The 20,989-nt window shown below is 43.4% G+C and overlaps 1 protein-coding gene across 1 annotated transcript in view; it reads left to right on the top strand.

Moving 5' to 3' along the window:
- DNAH11 (dynein axonemal heavy chain 11) overlaps positions 1 to 20,989 on the top strand; it is a 270,897-nt gene that overhangs the window by 245,097 nt on the left and 4,811 nt on the right. The window contains exons 75-80 of the mRNA XM_019534456.1: positions 5,025 to 5,216; positions 8,337 to 8,456; positions 12,278 to 12,520; positions 17,084 to 17,269; positions 17,350 to 17,465; positions 20,234 to 20,346. Coding sequence (XP_019390001.1) covers positions 5,025 to 5,216; positions 8,337 to 8,456; positions 12,278 to 12,520; positions 17,084 to 17,269; positions 17,350 to 17,465; positions 20,234 to 20,346 — 970 coding nt within the window. The remainder of the gene's footprint in view (positions 1 to 5,024; positions 5,217 to 8,336; positions 8,457 to 12,277; positions 12,521 to 17,083; positions 17,270 to 17,349; positions 17,466 to 20,233; positions 20,347 to 20,989) is intronic.

Below are 20,989 nucleotides of genomic sequence, written 5' to 3' on the forward strand. Positions count from 1 at the left end.
TGCCTGCTGGTCCCCCCTGACTGGTTTGTAACAGGTCACCAGATCCCCACTCAGACTTCTCTTGTAGAAGCTGAACAGGTTCAGGTCCCTTAACCTCTCCTCATAGGGCCTGCCCTGCTGCCACCTGATCATGCAAATAGCCCTCCTCTGGACCCTCTCCACGTTGTCCACATCCCTCCTGAAGTGCGGCACCCAGAACTGGACACAGTACTCCAACTGCGGCCTGACCAGTGCCGCATAGAGGGGGAGGATCACCTCCTTGGACCTGCCTGAGATGCATCTGTGGATGCATGACAAGGTATGGTTGGCCTTCCTGACCGTGTCCCCACACTGCCGGCCCATGTTCAACGAGAAGGGAGTTCCCCAGCCTGTAGATATGCTGCTGGTTCTTCCTTCCCAGATGCGGTACCTTGCACTTGTCAGTGTTAAAACCCATCCTGTTCTCATCCACCCACCCCTGTAACCTGTCTAGGTCTGATGGCAGGCTATTCCTCCCTTCTAGCATGCCCACTTCTCCCCATATCTTAGTGTCATCTGCTGAATTGAACAGTGGGGACAGCAATCCAAATTAACAACTCAAATCACTGCCCCTGATTCTGTTCAACTTCTCAGCAGTATGATACCATGTGTAATGCCTCTACAGTTATGCATAGAACCATGGGTTGTAACTCAGTCATCCAGCACCCCAGGAGGCTTCACTCTCCAAACTTGAGCAGCAGTAATTCTCCATACCGTGAACAGAGCAATTCCTTCCTGCCCCAAAAAACCACGTCAGGAATCCGCTTCCCAAGCCTTCCTGCCACACAAAAAATATCTGTTCCTGTTAGGTCAGCATTTCTGGTGTTATCTACGTGGCATTATCTAAAGGCCATGGCTGGGCTGAAAGGAAGACTAAAGTGAATGGAACTTCAGAACCCTCCCCTGCTGCCAACCTCTTGCAAGTGGATGAGGCAGGTTCTAGCACCCACTTTCGATAGCCACGGATACCTCCACACTGCTTCTCCCACTGTGGGCTTGCCTATATTGAGCTGGTTGGAGAACGAGAGCCCGCATGGCCAGGGCCTCAGTTGTCTGCATGGTCATACATGGTTCTGCATGCCAGCCTATGTAGGAGCTCTCTGAAGCACCAGTATTCGGCCTTAGACTTTATACCAGCTGAAGTATGGCATACACTGACTTGTTGGCACTGCTGGATTGGAAGTACGGGCAGCAGGGATCTACTGTGGGCTGAAAGTAAGATAAGACTTTGGCAGTAGAGTATGTGCACTATGACTGTGCATTCCCTGTTTCTGGGTGTGATTTTCTGGGACGACAGCCAATCGCTGCTCTCCTCTGTGCTCTACTGTCTTCAGGAAGCTCCAGAGGCAAGGGACTGCTGCAAAACATGCTGGGATCATTGCACACTGGCCCCTGGCTATAGAATACTTGGCAATACCTGTTTTTGTTGTGCTCTTTGGCATGTCAGACAACCAGGCATTTGAACAGCTGCCACCTGCATTTTATGCTATGATTTTGGTGCTGCAGATTGGAAATGCTTAGCATTTTAAATGAATACCTGTCCCTGCCCTTTCTTACTGGATGAGCAGCTTGCATTATATTGAAGCGTTCTTCATTAAATTTGTCTTAATTGAACCAGGTTATAGAAACTCGAAGTACCCAAACGAAGGGTGGTGTCCCACATCAAATTAATGCTTACTACATGCAGATACAAGTTTAAGCAGTTTATCATGTGTTAAGTGACCTCCTGGCATTGCGGAGTTGTTCCCTTTCAGTTCAGGGTTATCTCCTAACATGTACTAACTCGCTATATTCCCATGATTTGCAACTGTTGCAAGTGAACTTGTGAGACCAAGTAGTAGCATGCATACATCAAGCACTAGCTTTGATACACAAAGAGTCCAACAGGTTGCAACTGTTGCAAATGAAAGTGTAACAAGGCACTAAGTGTGAAGACTAATCTCCAGAGATCCTCATTTTCTGTTTAAAAATCACAAATTCTCTGATTTAAAGGAGGGTGGGGAGAAGGAAAAATACCATACAGATTAAAACCTCTCAAATCTGTGTTTTTCCATGATTAAAATGAAACTTTTTAAAGCAATATGGAAGCCTACCAGTGCCTTAGACACTATAATAGAATAAATTCTAAAGACCTGTAAATTTTGGTGTTTGATTTTGGCTTTTTTATCATGGAAAATCTGAGCTCTCTCCCTACTCCCTTTGCTCACCAGGACATGGGTCCAGCTGTGGCTCTCTCTCACCCTTCCTCCACCCAACACTACTTTGCAGCACTGAGCAGCCCTAATATGCTGGTGGCCTGCCCATGCTATTGCCCCTCACTCCTGACCCACCAGCTGGTGCCCCCCACCAGCTGCCAGAGCTACAGAACCAGGGACCTGGGTCCACAGCCTCTTGCCGTCTGAGCAGCACCCAAGCCCTGGCTGTTGCCTGAGAGAGGTGGCAGCTACTGTGGCAGAACAAAGTGCAGAACACAGCTTCCCCTCCTACAAAGGTGGCATGGCTGGAGTGGAGCCCATCGGGGTTTGGATGCGAGCTGCCTGCTGTGGGCGCAGGGCTCCCTGCCCTGCTGCCGTCCCAGAGGGCCTCCACAGTCCAGCAGGTGGGACCCAGCATGACACAGAAAAGCAGGCCTGGACAGGTAAGTTTGTTACTGCTGGGAGCTCCATGCTGCCCTGGCAAAGCACCCCCTTGCCTGACTGTCAGCAGCGAGGGGCACAATTCCATGCCACTGCTGCTGGGTGGGTAGGGGGCTCTTTGCCATGGTGACATGGGGCTCACAGCAGTAGCACCAAGCTTCCTTGCCCCACTCTTCCCTGCTGTACCTGGTCTTGCCCGCTGGATTGTAGAGGCCCCGGGGGGAAGGCAGCAGAGCAGGGAGCCCAAGCCCTCACCTGCACCCACCCCTGCCCCTGTCCCATGCAAAAATCTGGGGGACATATGCCTCCATGTCCCCCCAGGAGTGCACACAGTAGCAGGGAGTCAGCCCCAACACCCTGTCCTGCACCCGGTGCCTGTGGTTGCGCATTCCAGCCTCAGACCCCATGCAGTGCCCGTGCCGGGCATCAGCCTCAGCCTTGCCCAACTCTGTCCTTCACTGTGGGAGCCTCAATTCTTCCCAACCCTTGCCACCAGACTTACCTGCTGGGAGCTGCTCTCCAGGCTGCCAAGCGGTCATGTGCATGGGTACATGTGCACAAGCACATGGCGACTCCTGCCGACCACCCTCCTCCCACTCCCCCCAACCCCTTGCAGCCTGGAACTCTGCCAGCCTGCAAGGGGAAACCTATCATTTCCCATTATTTTCTCCTTTAAAGGAGAAAATCTGAGTTTTTCACCTTAAAATTAGGAAATCTGGGTTTTACCACATTTTTCCGTGGTGAACAGAAAACACAGGTCCCTGCTAATCTCTACACATTTTTAAGTAGCTGTGAGTCTTTTCCTCTTCAAAGCACAGCAGATTTTGGTTTTTCATAATGACAAAGCAAAAAACCTTTCCTTCCTTGTGGATGAATTCTAAAGTTAATGAAGATTTGGGGGCTCAAGATAAATAAGTTAGCTCAGCCACCTTTTAATGTTTCTGTTTGTCTGGTACATTCTTTCACAATCTATAGGTACTATAAGTTAACAATTTAACACTGGATTTTTTGTTCCTCTTGAGCAACAGTTTTAGGCATTTTCTTGACTGTTACTGAGATATTATCTTTATTATTTATTAATTATCAGAGGTGTACTTTAGTGCTTTTTCAGTGTCTGGGGCAGAGGTAGTGGGGGAGGAAATATGCTGATCAGCAGAGTGGGGTGGTGCAGGGAGGAAAGGGATAGAGAGTGGAGTCTTACCTGCCCTGGCTTTCCATGCTTGAATAGCAGCCATTACTACTGCAGTGTGGGATTGTGCTATAGCAGTGTGGGATTAGGCTGCTGCAACGGAGACACAGGCAGTAACAAGGGCTCCCCAGGGGCCACTTCTGGTGTCCCATCCACTCCCCCACTCAGAAGGGCAATGATTTCTGGCCCCCTTCCCCCTCCCCCCTGGCACAGGGCAAAGCTTCCTTGGGATGGGGAGAAATCATTGTCCTTCCCACCACCCCCACCACAGACACAGGTACAGTATTAGTGCATGGAGCTGTGCCTACCCAGTTCCTATGGCTGGGCAGCCAGGGCTCTGCCTGCCATGACAAAAACCCTTGGGGAGGTGGACCACCATGGCACTCCCCCTAAGTCAGCACTCAGGTGTGATGCCCCATTTCGTCCCCTCGAGTTATGCTGTTATTAATTATTTATCCAAGTCCTAGATGCCATTTTGTACAGACAGCTTTATTTTAAGTAGGAATGCTTGTTTGTAAAATGAGACTCCATTTTGCAAGCCAGCAGCTTTGTCTGTATTTTGACATTTTGGAAAATGGAATCAGGGAACATCTCTTCATTGCTAAACAAAACACAAACCAATAAAACCCAGTCTATTGGTTTCCCCATCTTCTCTCAAAGGAAAGGCCTCTGAAGATTTGACCTTGCCCTTTGACAGTTGATTGAATGGATCAGGATGGGCAATTATTTGGGCCCAGGGACCATATAGGGAGTTTTGATCAGCTGTTGCAGGCTGGGTCAGCACTCCCCGCCCCTGACAACTCAGCAATACTCCCTATGGGGCTGTAGGTGGGTGGGAACAGTATTCAACAGTTAGTGCCCGCTGATGCTACGTCACCATAGTGATGAGCTATATTGCCATAGCTCATTGCTACAGTCACACAGTATCTTGTACAGACAAGCCCATGATGTCTATTTTTGTATGTAAAAATAACTTATAGTGCTTGATGTTTTAACAAAAAGAAAACACAATGAGAAATAGTAACTTACTAAGCAAATAAGGAATAAATAATAACCAAACACTTACCTGTCTTAAATTCAAGTGTGGAAACCATCCTATTGGATCAAGTAAAGTAACTACAGCAGTAGATTAATGAGCATGCTGATACCCAGATAAATACATTGCCTTTGTTTTTTGGCAGGATACACTTGAACTGTGCACCAGGGAGCAGGAGTTTAAAAGCATTCTCTTTTCTCTCTGCTACTTTCATACATGCGTTGCTGGGAGACTCAAATTTGGTCCACAAGGTTGGAATCGAAGATACCCTTTCAACACTGGAGATCTGACCATTTGTGTCAATGTCCTCTACAACTACTTAGAGGCACATACTAAAGTAAGAGTTGCTGGTCAAATAACTCCTTCCCAAGGCTATAAATCTCTCATTTTCCTATGTTGAAAAATTAGGGCATATTTTTTTGCAGAAATTGTTAAAATAGCTGATATTCTATAATTCTGTTGCTGAGTTTGAAAATAAACCAGATCAAAGGTTTTTTAACACTGGATGTATGAACTTAGTAGCATAGGTCAAAGCAGTTCCACATCAGCAGCTTAACCAAAAAAAAATGTCCTTCATTATGTTAACAAAAACAGTGGTTTACATGTGCATATATGCCAAATTCATTAGGCAGGTAATGAAGCATTTGCACAAATGTAATTACATACAGCAATTCTGACAGTTCATAACACTGCATTAATAATCACTACAATTAGTTCTGATGATGGAAGCAATTTACAGCACGTCACATGTATAAATAATGGTGCATTTCCTGCATGTGTCATTATTATGTATTAAGGATGCCACCTTGTTGTGACTTTCTCAGTAATGTTCCCCTGGAGTCAAAGTTAAGGGTAGATGAGTGATTTTATTTCTGAACTACAGCATATTTTACAGTTGTGTGGTTTAAATACTTAGTTGAGGTCGTTTTTGTAAGTTCTATAAATGCAATGCCTAAATAATAGCAATGATTGTTTGGCACTTAATGGGGTGGATAGTAAGCAGCTTCTCTGACACCAGCTGCTTCAGATAACTTAAAGATATGTGGGAGATCAGCATATGCTTCAAGAAAACCTGTAATATTGCTGTTTATGATATGGTTTTACCTGTGTCCAATTGGTAGTCATTACCCTAGATTAATTCTTGTTTTCCTTTTTATTTTCACTGACAACTTTTGTTAATAGGAAATGAAGCTGAATTTCCTTCACATGGTATTTGGTGTCACATTTAAATAATTGCTTAATTTTGTAGTGATGATTTAATAATGGTTTTCATTTAGAAAATGACTCTATAAAATAAGCTTATTCCAACCTTTTATTTTTCTTTACCAGTAAATTTCCTTCTTTCCTCTCTCTAGGCTGTGTTCTCAAACCACCGCTCACGAGCATAATAATTATTTATAATAGTTCTGGTAGGGAGTAGGAAATAGAGGGTCAATAGGAGAGACAATTAGTTCACCTTTCTTTCAACAATATTGTCCTTTTGCACTTTGGTGGTAAGCAGGTTGCATTGCAGCTTTATAGTAATTTTAAAATGTAGGTGATGCAAGCAGGAAAAAAGATGTTAATAGCTTCAAAATATGATACAGAGCTAAATTCTACTTGCCTGACCAGTTAGAACTTCTGAAATATGGGAAGAGACCTTCTAGTGAGGTAAATTAGTATGCCTCTGTAGAGGTCAATAATACTAGCAATAGATGCTAATTTTTACCAACTTTGTCAGGAAAACTTTATTTTTTTTGTAGTTCCTAACTGACTTGGCTTCCACCCACTCTGGGTTATTGTTAAAATTTATGGAAGCATGATATCACCCCTTTCACACTTAATGTTTAGGGTACTCAGGCCACTTGTTCCCCTTCCCACCACATGGCATGTCACAGCAGCACATTCAAGATCCTGCTTGCCGCATGCAGGAATTGTGAGTGTACACTGTGCCGACGTTTAGTAGGCAGAGTAAATTTCATTTCATGAGCACATCAGTTAAATATCTTATAGAGTACAATATTTGTTATGCAAACCTGATATCCAATAAATCTCTTTTGTCCAAAACAATTCCTCATGTTTCCCATATTACCCTATTTTTTTTCTTTTATCAAAAGCTTTCGTTCTCCAAACTTAATTATTGTTGCATGTGTCTAATCGAGGTCACGCAGAGTTAGAGAACTGTTATATGCTTCTATAGCTAAAAAGTCTAGAAACACTTTGAACAAGGGTATCTAACATGAGAGAGAGCGAGCAGTTTTCTTTCCAGCAAACACTGGTACTTGACATAAATATATATTTGACTGAAAAAAAATGCTAAATTGATTGACACAGTATACTCATTGAGTACAAAGAACACTTTTAAAATGCAAGAATGTTTTTATTCCAAACCAAAAGTTAATATTTGTCTGAGTTACACTGTTCAGCTTTCCCCGAGTCATTATGTAGCATAGCTTATTAAATTCTGTGACTTTTTTTAATTCAGTTCAAACCAGTTTAAAAGAAAGGTGCATTAGAAGTTCATTTATGCAAATTCAAATAAACTTGTAGCAAGCATGCTGGAATAGTTTTACTTGTTCTGTTCTGTCACATCATGTAACGTACATAACCTATAATTAAGTTTTTACTTGAACCGTTGGGAGACAAATACTGCCCTAGAGGGTGTAAAATATTCCTGTCTGGAAAGTCTTCATCAGAAACTGGCATATTTTGCAAACCAAAGGTAGCAAAAAGAAGCTTCAAATCTTGCTAAGTCAAATAAGGTATATGAGACAATGGTTTCTTGAATGAAAAATTCAAGGAATGGCACTAGCACTATAGTCCTACAAAACACATAACAACTAAATGATTTGGTAGTGATGAGACGAATTTGGGATGAATTCAAGAAGAAACAGAAATTATATTCAAGTAATGGAGCATTTCTTTCTTGGCATTTCCTAGAGAGGATATATAAAAGACTGCAGTCAGATACAAGGTTTTATTTCCCCTGTAGTAAGAAAGACACAGTAAGTCACCTTTCTGTCACTCATGAGGATTTTATTTCCAAAGGTCTGAGGAAACGCATGCATTTGTTAATGAGTTATGTTCTTTTATATCACACCATGTTTTGAAATCCTGCATTGCTCCTTAAAAGCTTTTATAAGGGATAGGATGAACACTCCGACTTGCAGCTTAGTTGATATTTGTTTGCACAGTAAGTAAATTTTAGTTAAAGCCTAGGTATTTTAACCAGATATTTATATATACCAAAAATTGGCATTGAAAAAATTAATCACAATGTAGATACTTTATAAACAACAACAAAATCCCAAGCACACTGGGTGGATCTAATTTTCAAGCTTTCTAAAAGTATTTTGTTTTTGTTTTTTTGTTCTGATGAAACATTGTTCATGCTAGTGTTATTCTGAGTGACTTTGGTTTGTCTGTTGGACACCTAACTTGTTATTTATTTAATTATATATTCCATTATCTTTGGTAGGTTCCATGGGAAGATTTGCGATATCTCTTTGGTGAAATTATGTATGGTGGCCATATAACTGATGACTGGGACCGCAAGCTATGTCGGGCATATTTAGAAGAATTCATGAGTCCCGCTATGGTAGTATTTCTCTGCTACACATAAAAAGCCCTAAGAAATTAAATATTACAATGTCTTGTATCTTGCTTTAATACATTAAATTTAGTACACCAGATTACTAAAAAAAACTTAATCACTGAGAGAGAGTACCTTCTGAGGTGACTCCCAATTCTGTCCTGCCCTGCCCCTACAAAAATCTCATAAAGGTGTCTGGGAATAAACGACCCAGTTTGTAATGAGTGCAATTTATCCCCACAAAAGTACCTTTTCTGCAAGACTTTTGTGACTTAGCAGATTGCTTACAAGCATCTGTTCCTGTGGCAGCATCTCTTCCATGTTTTATAAAAACTCTTCATAATGAAAAGAACAACCAGCTGAACTGCACACTGGACAGTGTGTTTGGGTAATGGTTTTTGTATTAAATCAGTCTTTTATGATTTTCTGGTATTTTGAAAATGTTGGATGAGGTAGAAAAACTTTTGTTTCTAAAGCACTTTTCATCTAACTAAAATATTACATCAGTTGTTACACCACAGAGCAACACAAACCCCAGACACCCCAAAATCTAGACTTACTGGTTGTATAGTTTATTTTCAGATTCAAGAAAAGCATTAGGGTGTGATGCCCTGTTCTCCTTTTCCTGTGTTTTCTAGATATGGGAAGCAGTAATAGACCGTCTCTCCCCCTTAGATACTCTTACTGAACTTGTATCTCTGTAGCAAACTGCCAGCAGAAGATACAAAAAGATGTAGGTTTAATCATAATTATGGAGTTGGATGGCATTGTGAGGAACATAACACTTCCATTAAATTGCAGTATTTCTTGGATGCCTTCTGAAATATGAGCAGAGTTAATCATTTTAGTATTGTATGCAACAGAAATTAAATATGAATAATAATTGGATTTGCCTAATTATCTTTTTAGGGACCCTACCAGCTGTGTTGGCATTACTTAATTCTTAAAAAAAGAAATCTTTGCCTAATTCTCTTAAACTTGTTAATTAATCAATTTAGAGAAGTGACTATAAAATGTACAGAAAATAGAAGGGACAGATTTTTACTATGTCCTGCCTAAACGTATTATTTTTCTTTGTCCAAGATAAAAGCTTATTTGGAGGGGAAAATGAGCGCATAATGTTTGAGCAGACCAGTTCTGGAGCTTGGATAACTTGGGGAAATGCACTTTTCACCCATGGCGATGCAGTTGGAGTCTGTCTTGAGGTTCTAAGTAAAATGAGTTTCCTTGCATCTCCTCAGTCCCTAATGAGCAGGTTTTCATATGTCAAAAAGCCATACTCTGTTTAACACAATTGGAAGTCACTGCTCGAAGAGGCCCAAGAGTAGGTTACCATGGAGATGGGACGGATAAACACTACTGTACTTCTGACCTCAGCAGAGGCTGATTTCTCCAAATGACAGCTAAGGTCATGAGGGCAGCGTAGGAAGCTCATTTGGCTGTCCCCTGCTCTGTCTAGCCTGTGGATAAGTAAAGAATTACTGTTTCCAGTTTAGGCAGTCCATTAACCTTCATAAACCTGAACTTTCGTTCAGATAACTGTAAAATAAATATAGGTGGTGGAACCTGAGGAGAATCGCTGTTGTTTGGATGCCCTTTGGAAAGTTTAGGGACCCAGCCCTGAATGTAGATCTGCCGCAGTGTTGCATGAGAGCATAATAATATTTTCAGGCTTTGGCTGTAATTGGCCAATGATACTTCCCTAAATTACAAGAGATGGAAAAAAAAAATCATTCATCAGTTGGCAGCCAACTGAACACAGACAGGAATGGCGACACGCTCTCCATCAGCTTGCTCGGCTTTGGTGTTCATGTGACAAAGTAATAATGCCTGATGAGTTTACTTGTTTTTAATCCAGAAGATACAAGAAGGTGAGTTTTGCATTTACATACTTCTCTTGACATACTTCATTTGCAGTGTTTGGCATGTGGCCAAAGCCATAGTGGGTTCCCGATGTACCCCATGGCCTGCAGTGTCCTGCTATGCATACAAATCTAGAGCAGTACAAGGGGAGCTCTTTTAAGTGCCCATCAAAGAGGCCAGTAAATACAGATTGAATAACAGAAATAACCTTCAACTGACGGTTGCATGGCAAATTACTGGGAACTTTGGGAGTACTTTAAAGTGATATCCAGAGACTGGTTATTGAAGATGAGGTTTGTAGTTTGGCTCTACTGTAAATGGCTAGCTCTGAGACCAGAATGGCTTCTCAGAAGTGCCTCTTGGTAGCAGCATCAGAAGCTGCTTGTTCTTCTTGACTTTGCTAAATACCAGAAGCCTTTGAAGTTTGTTGTGGCTCCATGAAAAAGAACCAGCATTAGAAATAAGTGGCTGTTGTGAAAAGAGCCACTTGTAGCCAGAAGAAAATATTTCAGCAACGACACTTAAGACTGGAATGAGTCTCATTTTGTCCCATGTCACTGAATTGAAAGAATTCTTTGAATCCAATAAAGTCCTTAAAGCTCAATAGTGGGAGGAGAGTTCAAAGCTAATGCATTTGTACACATGTATTATTGCTTTTTTTACCCTGTTCTGCCACTGACAGATAAGGCAAAGAACACATCTCCTCAACACATTGAGCTGCATGCAGGCTACTTATTCAAGTCTACATCTATTTCAGCATCCTGATTCTTAACTTTAAAGCCTTTAAGGGGCTTGAACCTGCTTACCTCAGTGACTTCCTCTCTGCAAGTGTTTGTGGCAGCTGGATTCTACCAGCATGTTGCAGCTGGTGCAGACTAGGTTCAGCCCTCCTCAGCAATAAGGAGCAAAAGGACTTTCCAAGCTCAAAAATGTATCTTTGTTGTATTACCCAATTAAGGCCAAGCCGTGCCACCTTTAGGGTGCAATACAAAATGACTCTCCCTCTGCAGGGTTCTAACTACTGGAGAGGTGGAAAAAATAGGAAATATAATCATCCTCTCCCTTCTACCTCTCCAACACTTAGAGCTAAGAGGAAAGATGCCATAAAAGCACGGAATAAAACAAAAAACCTGCCATTCAATGAGCAGGTGGTGAACTGATAACAATAATAGTGCTAAAAATGCTGGAGTCAGCATAATACATTTTGTCCAAATATACTGTTGTCACTTTAACCGACTCAAAGTAACTGAATTCAGTGTGATGCTGCAGCTAGTAAAGCGAGCAAAACGCTGGCTTGCATCCATAGATGCGTCTCAAACAGAACCCAGGACATTATTCTCCCCTTGGACTCGGTCTTGGTGAGGCCGCAGCTGGAGTATTGCGTCCAGTTTTGGGCTCCGCAATTCAAAAGGGATGTGGAGAAGCTTGAGAGAGCGCAGAGGAGAGCCACGCACATGATCAGAGGTCAGGAGAGCAGACCTTATGACGAGAGGCTGAAAGCAATGGGGCTATTCAGCCTGGAAAACCATAGGCTCGGGTGATCTGATGGCCACCTATAAGCTTATCAGGGGTGCTCATGAGGATCTGGGGGAACGATTGTTCACCAGAGCGCCCCAAGGGATGGCAGGATTGAACGATCACAAACTCCACTGTGACCGGTTCAGGCTGGACTTAAGAAAGAACTTCACTGTCCGAGCCCCCAAGGTTTGGAACAGACTGCCACCTGAGGTGGCTCAAGCACCCCACTTTGAATGCCTTTAAAACACATTTGGATGCTTATCTTGCTGGGATCCTATGATCCCTGCTGACCTCCTGCCAGGGGCGGCAGGCGAGACTCAGTGATCCTCCAGGGTCCCTTCCAGCCCAAATGTCTATGAAATCTATGAAATTCCTGAAACACTGAAGATGCCAAAAAAAAATAAATTGAAGAATTGACTGTAATATTGTTCATTCTCTTCTTAAAGCTGGAAGGAGAACTGGTACTGGTGCCAGGCTTCCTAGCCCCACCTAATCTGGATTACACTGGATACCACAAGTACATTGATGAAATACTTCCACCTGAGAGCCCGATTCTCTATGGACTCCATCCTAATGCAGAGATAGAATTCTTGACAGTGACATCGGATAACCTCTTCAAAACTCTTTTGGAAATGCAGCCTAAGAACTTATTTATAGGAGAGGAATCGGGACAGTCTGCAGAGGAAAAGGTAAGGTAGTTCTAACCATAGTTCCCACAGGGAATGCTGCTCAAAAAGCAGGAGGGAGCACATTAGAAATAGAGCATTGATTATGGTAGTGCACTGAGATACTAAGCTTAAGTTCTAGGAAAAAGAAATGTACTCAGTTTGCCAACATAAACTCTGCTATTATAAGTAATAATGGGCAAAATTGAAACTCAGTGTAATTTAGAATTTGCATCGGGAATGATTTGGGACCAGAAAACGAGAAAGGAAAAATGCTTAATTTGTTTTGGCAACAGTTGCCATTTTCAATTACAACTTATTCATTGCTAACCTATGTTGTATTCCATCTCTGGTTTTTCAAGAGACAAATTATGGCAATATTGATGTAGAAAAAAATACAGTGTTAAGATTCACCTGATTCTGGTTGTTTCTCCTTCTTCATTACTCTTTGTTCTAAAGCTGGTGAGTTAGGAAACAGGTAACCTTTCAGCTTTATCCACTTCTGTGTCCATGCTAAATGCTTGATGCTGATGGGGCCTCACATCCCATCTCCCCATGTGACTTTGAGTGGGAAATCACTTACCGGCAGATTCTCTGCTGCAGCAAGCTCCCATGGAGTGAGCAGGGCTTGGTGGAGAAGGAGCACAGTGTCAGGCAGTCACACCTGACTGCCAGACACCCAGGATAGTTTAACAGTCTGGCAGGTAGGGATAAAAGTGTGTGGCATTTTCCAGCATATCTCCTTCTCTTCCCCCAGTCTGATTGCAGGGAAGAGGACACAGGAGCCTCACTCCTGCCTCTGAGCTTGCTGGGGTCTTTCCTTTGCAAGAAGTGTTTCTTGCAGGACACTTGTAGGAAGCTTCTGTTCTCTGTTGTGCAAAGAAGACAAATCTCTCCAGGGAATCTTTCCATCAGACTTCTTAGGCCTCAGCTCCCCATCTGTACAAAATGTGTATGTTAATGGAACAGAAATACTTATTTCCCTTGCAGAGGTACTGGATGGATAAACCCATAAATCCTTAGCAAGCAATCAGATACTACCATGATGAGAACTAAATAGGCACATAGATAAAGCTCTCGCTGGTCTTTGTAAGTACTGATGCATTTTGCAGTTCTATTTAGTGTCAGGAATATTTCTATACAGCCAAAACTGATCCCAGTGATATTAAACTGACTAGATTTAGACATGGAAGCATATCAGAATGACATGGGGCTAAGATGAATACTTCTAACCATTTTGCTACCAAGAGGCTCCCTTCATTTCACTGTAGCTAAGCAAAGCAATACCTCTATTTTACTAAAGGTATTCAGAGTTCTAAGACTCCTGCCAGGCTACCGAGTGTGTGTGACCACTAGATCCTATGCACAATTTTCCATGTCCCATAAGCCATTCTACACTCGGCTTTTTTGGAAATTTCAGTGGAGATACCAAGGGCTGAATAGGCAAGCAAAGTTGTTTTTTCAGAAAAGCAGGGGGAAAAGTCCATTATAAATAGTTTGCAAAAAAGTCATCTTAATATCAGTTACACTTGGTCTGGAGTCTCAGAGGGGAGAATATGGCCTGTGTTACATTTCCTGATCTGCTTAAGGGGTTTCAGTCTCTTCCACCTCCCTGGAGAGGGCCCTTCCCACCATGCAGTGCACTATTTTTTGAAAGAAATGTGAGCCCTGTTTTGGATCCTGAATTGTAAAGGTTTAGGCACACACCTTCAGGGGAGGCTTCTAGGTAGTGAATCGTGAGTGGAAGGAGGTGCCTTCCTACAGTACTGAGTAAAATACATCTGAGGAGATGTATGATTCAAGACAGGGGGTCCCAACCTTTTTTTACTGAGGACTGGCAAATGCATTTAAACTTAATTTATGTATTTACATTTAATTTACGTATTTAAATTAAATTTTTACGTGGGTTGGGGGGGTTGTGAGGATCCAATCAGGTCGGGGCACCGCAGCTGCAGGCACCAGGGAACCCTGCAGGGGAGGGGGCTGTGCAGGCAGTTGCCTGGGGGACCCAGCTGGGGGCTGCGTGGGAAGAGGGGGCTCCACTGCTTTCCTTAGAAGCAAGCAGCAGAGCCGCCTCCAGCAGGCAGGGGTTGGGGGTCCTGCCTGGCATGGGCCCCGGTACCTGCTACATGGGTACAGCTGGGCACAGCCATGGCAGTGGGAATGAGACAGGATGCACAGAACTGGCTGCCTCCCTCCTGGGGCTGCCCCACCACCCAGTTTTAACCCCGCCCATGATAGCCAGTGGCCTGGCAGCCAACCCTTTGTGGCCTGGTACTGGGCCGCAGCCCAGTGGTTGGGAACCTGTGCTTTAAGACTGACCCCCTCCCCTCAGTTTTTCTCTATTGGCAGTCTAAGGCCAATTCAGGTATATGACACAATTATTACAGAATAATTTATGCCAGGTTTTAATCTGTAGGCAATGTACTCTGTGGTAAAGAGCATGCACATAGCCAGTTCTCCCAACCAGGTTGTCTGAAGAAGGAATAATTACAGTGTCTGACCACTAGGTGGTAGAGAACCAGCTCCCCCAGAATGAAAAGTAGATATATGACACACACTGCATAGTAACTTTACTTCACACTGGGCATGTCTACACAAGCAATTTATGCAAAGCACTAAACTCCAGACTTTATTGTTCCAGAGTTTATTGCTTCTGGGCACACAATTTGAACATGAGCCCAGGAGCAACAAAGTCTAGAGCAATAAATTCTGGAGTTTATTGCCATTTGAACATGCACCCAGGAGCATGTAGGGGCTGGCTGGGGCATGAGGTGCTTCAGTGCAGGACTAGCCAGCAGGCAGCCTCTGCACTGAAGCATCCTCATGCCCTAGCCAGCTGGGGCAGCATCTACACATGCACTGCTGTGGAGTTTTTTACTCCGCAGCAGGAGAGTACTTGTAAACTACACTCTCCTGCTGCAGATTACATTATTTTACTCCACTCTGACAGGGGCACACATTTAAATGCTAAGACATTTACTACACAGCTAATTAGTCTACTGCACAGTAAACATCTCGTGTAGATGTGCCCAGTTACTATGCATTTTTCAAGTAGTAACTTTATCCTTAAATTCAAGTGATTTACTATATGACAGGGCTGTGCGTTGTGCGTCTCCTCAACTGTTATTATTTGGTAAAGTCAAGTTCGTGTGTTGGTTTTTATGGATCCTGATATGAGGTGCCTAGCTTTACCCCTGTATTGCATAGAATCCAGGTGCTTAACTCAGGCTGTAAACTATAGAGGCCAGGCATCTAAAAGTCAATGTGGAGAGGGAATTTCTTGGTTTTGATCATAGAGGAGTTATGCTCCTCTCCTATCCACTTCACTATTAGAGTACTCCAAGACATGTCATAATCAAAAGAAACAACAAGATTAAATCAGTCACATGTTGGATAGCATTGTTGATCCTTATAGAAATATACTGGAATGGTAAAGTAGGGATTTATTCAGCAATAAAGTATTTTTTCCTATTAAAGTTAGCTTCCTGAATTCTTGACAGCCAGTAACCCACTGTTAAATGAGTTTAACTATGACTGTTTTAATGAGTCTGGCACATGCACAGTTTCGTAATTAACTTAAAATATAACTATCTGTTATGTGAAGGCAGCTAGTCATGCCTATTCAGGTCATGATCATTACCTGTTCTAATACAAATTATAGAGGGTGTCTATGATTTGTACTTGCCTCTGAGATTCACTCCTGTCGTCCTCTCCCAAATAAGAAGTTGCAAGCGAAAACATAGCCAGGAACCCACATGCCCATGGCTGCCCGGAAAATCTGCTGCAGCGTCCTTTCTGGGGGGATTGTTGCTTCTACCTCTTTTCTCTAGCCACTCACCATGTCCCAGGTTGCCAGTGGGCCCTGGACTCAGCAGGGAAACTGCAGCCACTATGCATGCAAGAGAAGAATGTGGCCCAGATCTGAGGATGGCTTATTGTAGCTTTTTAAGGCTTGCTCCTATTCACATTCTATGGCATTGGGAACTATATGATGCCTATACACATGTCCAATGCCTGCTCAGATGCATTCAAATTAGAATGAGTCGGAGCGGACTCAATTAATTGATACTGTAGCAGCCTCAGCATCACATGTATTCAGCATCCCTTCATTTCAAAATAGCTGTGGGGGTGCTTTAACAAAACCTCACTGAACTCTTGGAAGTGACTAGCCTTGCAAGATGCAAGGTGTTAGTTTTGTTTTCAGTCCCTACTGTTTTAGTTTATCAAGGAATGGTCAGAATTCGTTTTGTCTTGACCCTGGGGTTTGTTTAAAACAGCACTGAATTGTTTGTTCTCTGAGGCAGGGTCTGGGTTTTTTTATATTGAGTGTTTGTACAACGTCTAGGGCAATGGGACTCTGGCTCATGGCTAAGCAGAATAGGCATAACCTTGATTGGTCCTGATTGTTTATATAAGCACTAGTCATGACTAGTGCTAACCAGACCAAATCTCAGTGAACCTCTCTATATCTTCCCTTCCGCAGCTGTAGCAATAAGTGAAAGCCAAAGCATAGTCTAAGGGACTGACCTAAAAGCTAAACCCAGTAAAGATTTCCACTCACCCTGTTGGTTTTGGTATGCTCAGGTTAAGAATGTCCTGGATGAGATTCTGGAGAAACTTCCTGAGGAGTTTAACATGATTGAGGTCATACAGAAGGTCACTGGTCCCAGAAGTCCCTATACACTTGTTTGCTTCCAAGAGTGTGAAAGGATGAACCTCCTCATTTCAGAGATACGCAAATCACTTAAACAACTGGATCTTGGTTTGAAGGTAGGAGAAGTGACGCTCTTTTGCACACAAATAATTATTCCTTGTTGTCAAATAAACTGATTATCTTTCTCCAAACAAAGGGAGAGCTGACATTTTCACCTGAAATGGAAGCACAGCAGTCAGCATTGTTTTATGACGCTGTACCTGACACATGGACCAGACTAGCTTATCCTTCCACATATGGCCTTGCCCAGTGGTAAGTACACTGCATCACTTTACCAAATAAGCTTACATTGTTTCCTTGCCATTCATCACCTTATAAGCAGCATAATTCTTCCCCTTTTAAATATCAGCCTTAACAGAACGTGTTCACACCCTGGAATAAACAGGAAAGATTTCATGTTTCTAAACTTTTCCTTTTTAGAGGATGTGTCTACATGTGCATAAACCCAGGAGCAGTTTACTTGTAAGTAAACTACTTGCAAGTAAATGCTCCCAGACAGGTGTCTACATGTGTAGGGAAGAAGCAGCAGTTTGCTGCTAATGGCAACAAACTGCTGTTCCTTCCTGGGGCCCTGCAATTGGCTGCTGCCACCAACAGGGGTAGGATTGGTGGGGAATGTAGTAGTAGATGGCAACTTGGGCAGTAGTGACCACGAGATGATTGAGTTCAGGATCCTGAGGAAAGAAAGGATACAGAGCAGCAGAGTAGAGACCTGGGACTTCAGAAAAGCAGACTTTACTCGCTCAGGCAACTCATGGGCCGGATCCTCTGGGAGGCCAGTCTCACGGGGAGGGGAGTCCAGGAGAGCTGGCTGTACTTTAAGGAAACCCTACTGGGACTACAGGAACAACCAATCCTGATATGCAGGAAAACTAGCAAGTATGGCAGAAAACCAGCTTGGGCTGGCAGGGAACTCTTCAGTAAACTAAATCACAAAAACACAGCTTCTAAGAAGTGGAAACTTGAAGAAATAACTAGGGAAAAATGTAAGAGCATTGCTTGGGCATGCAGGGATGAAGTCAGGAAGGCTAAAGTGCAACTGGAGATGCAGCTGGCAAGGGATGTGAAGGGTTTTTACAAGTATGTGGGTAGCAAGAGGATAAGAGAGAGTGTGAGTTCCTTACTGAATGGAGGAGGCAACCTTGTGACAGAGGATGAAGAAAAGGCTGAAGTGCTCAATGCCACAGGCAAGGGCAGCTCCTAGACTATTGCACTGGGCAGCACAGTTTGGAGAGGAGGTGAGCAGTGAAAAAACAGGTTAGGGACTAGCTGGATGTGTACAAGCCCATGGGGCTGGATGGGATGTACCTGAGGGTGCTGAGGGAGTTGGCTGATGAGATTGCGGAGCCATTGGCTATCATCTTTGAAAACTCATGGCGATCAGGAGAGGTCCCAAATGGTTTGAAAAGGGCAAACATAGTGCCCATATTTAAGAATGAGAAAAGGAAGATCCATGGAACTGCAGTCAGCCACACCTCAATCCCTGGAAAAATCATGGAGAAGATCCTCAAGGAATCCATTTCTAAGTATTTGGAGGAAGAAGAGGTGGTTAGGAACAGTCAGCATGGACTCACCAAGGGCAGTCATACCTGACCAACCTGATTGCCTTCTATGATGAGATGACTGGCTCTGTGGATGTGGTGTACCTCGTTTTTAGCAAGGCTTTTGATACGGTCTCCCATAATTTTCTTGCAGGAAAGCTAAGGAAGTATGGGCTGGATGAATGGACTGTAAGGTGAATAAAAAAAAGGCTGAAGCATCAGGCTCAGACAGTAGTAATCAATGGCTTGATGTCTAGCTGGCAGCCAGTATTAAGTGGAGTGCCCCTGGACCAGTTTTGTTCAATGTCTTCATCAATGACTTGGAAGATGGCATAGAGTGCACCCTCAGCAAATCTGCAGAAGGCACCAAGCTGGGGGTAGTAGTAGATATGTTGGAGGGTAGGGCTAGGATTCAACGTGACGTAGACAAATTGGAGGATTGGGTGAAAAGAAATCTCGTGAAGTTCAGCAAGGACAAGTGCAAAGTCCTGCACTTAGGACAGAACAATCCCATGCACCAGCAGAATAGGAGCTGGGGGTGACAGTGGACAATAAGCTGAATATGAGCCAGTGGTGTGCCCTTGTTGCCAAGGCTAACAGCATACTGGGCTGCATTGGTAGGAGTGTTATCAGTAGGTCAAGGGAAGTGATTATTCCCCTCTATTCAGCATTGGCGAGGCCACATCTGGAGTACAGTGTTCAGGTTTGCCCCCCCCCCCCGCCGAAAGCATGTGGACAAATTAGAGAGTCCACTGGAGGACAACAAAAATGGTGAGGGGGCTGGAGGAAATGACTTATGAGGAGAGGCTGAGAGAATTGGGATTATTTAGTCTAGAAGAGAGAAGACTGAGATGGGCTTAATAGCAGCCTTCAGCTACCTGAAGTGGGATTCAAAAGACGATGGAGCTAGGTATTCTCAGTGGTGGCAAATGACAGAACAAAGAGCAACAGTCTCAAGTTGCAGCAAGGGAAGTTGAGGTTAGGTATTAGGCAGACTTTTCTCACTAAGAGGGTAGTAAAACACTGGAACAGGTTACCTGGAGAGGTGGTGGAAGGTCCATCCTTGGGGGTTTTGAAAACCTGGCTAGACAAAGCTTTGGCTAGGATGATCTAGTTGGGAATGGTCTTCATTGAGCAGGGGGTTGGACTAGATGACCTCCAAAGGGCCCTTCCAGCCCTAACTTTCTATGATTCTATGACCTGCCCCAACCCTCAATCACCTAATCAGGGCACCAGGCTGGGATCTGCACTTGTAAAACTAGTGACATTCCTGGACTTGTCTACATTAGTAACCAAGCAAATCCCACTCTAGCCTTGCTCTTCCATGATACTTGAGACATATCCCTTGTGGCTACAGCATCCCCATCTTTCCTTCTCATACAAAGACACTGCACAGCTCAGCTGTTACAAAGTACTTCTGTCCTTGATCAAAATTCCACTAAAACTAAGGTCCCTATTTCCCTGCTTCTTCTCTCTCAGGGTTAAAGACCTTCTCAAGCGCTATCGAGAACTTGATACCTGGATGCAAGATCTTGTGCTTCCAGCAGTGGTGTGGCTGTCTGGGTTCTTTAATCCCCAGTCCTTTTTGACTGGTAAGTAGTAAGGCAGATACCCCCATGAGGGAGCAGCGCTGGGGGGAGTTGCTTCAGCCCCAGATTAAAGCTTTAGGGAAAAAAACTACATTTTAGTTTTACATGTTTTCAACATAATCATGCCTTCTGGGGGTTTGCTGTATTGATGCCATGTTATGCTGCTGTATGAAAAGGGATTAAGGCAGTTTGCTTAAAGCAGTCCTGTCTATTTTAAACTACAGAACACACATGCAGAAAAGTAAAGAAATAACAAAATAAAAATGAAAAACTAAGATACTGAAATTTCTCATATTTAAACATCTTGTGTGAGAATAAAATACCGTATGATTCTGATTTGACACTGTTGCTTGAAAAATTGTTGGCAACCTTGTTTTAGGGTGTCAGTGCCACCCATGCAAGTTGTTCAGTTTTTAAAAACCCTTAAACCTTTATGAAGTAGTTCTTCCCCATGCAGTGTGTGTGAGCTCGATGCCGAATTATATAGGACTGAATTAAGCACAGGCTCAGACCTGTTCAATTTAAAACTTTTATTGTTTCACAAAGTCATAAACTAAAGGAGGTCTGTTGGTTCACGAGGTTCCCAAATCAAGCCCTTGCTCTCTAACCTGGAGGCTAGGTGCGGCTGCCTGATTCAGTAGTCTCA

This window comes from Crocodylus porosus, unplaced genomic scaffold (genome assembly GCF_001723895.1).
Source record: "Crocodylus porosus isolate Cpor-Errol unplaced genomic scaffold, CroPor_comp1, whole genome shotgun sequence".
Lineage (NCBI taxonomy): Eukaryota > Metazoa > Chordata > Crocodylia > Crocodylidae > Crocodylus > Crocodylus porosus.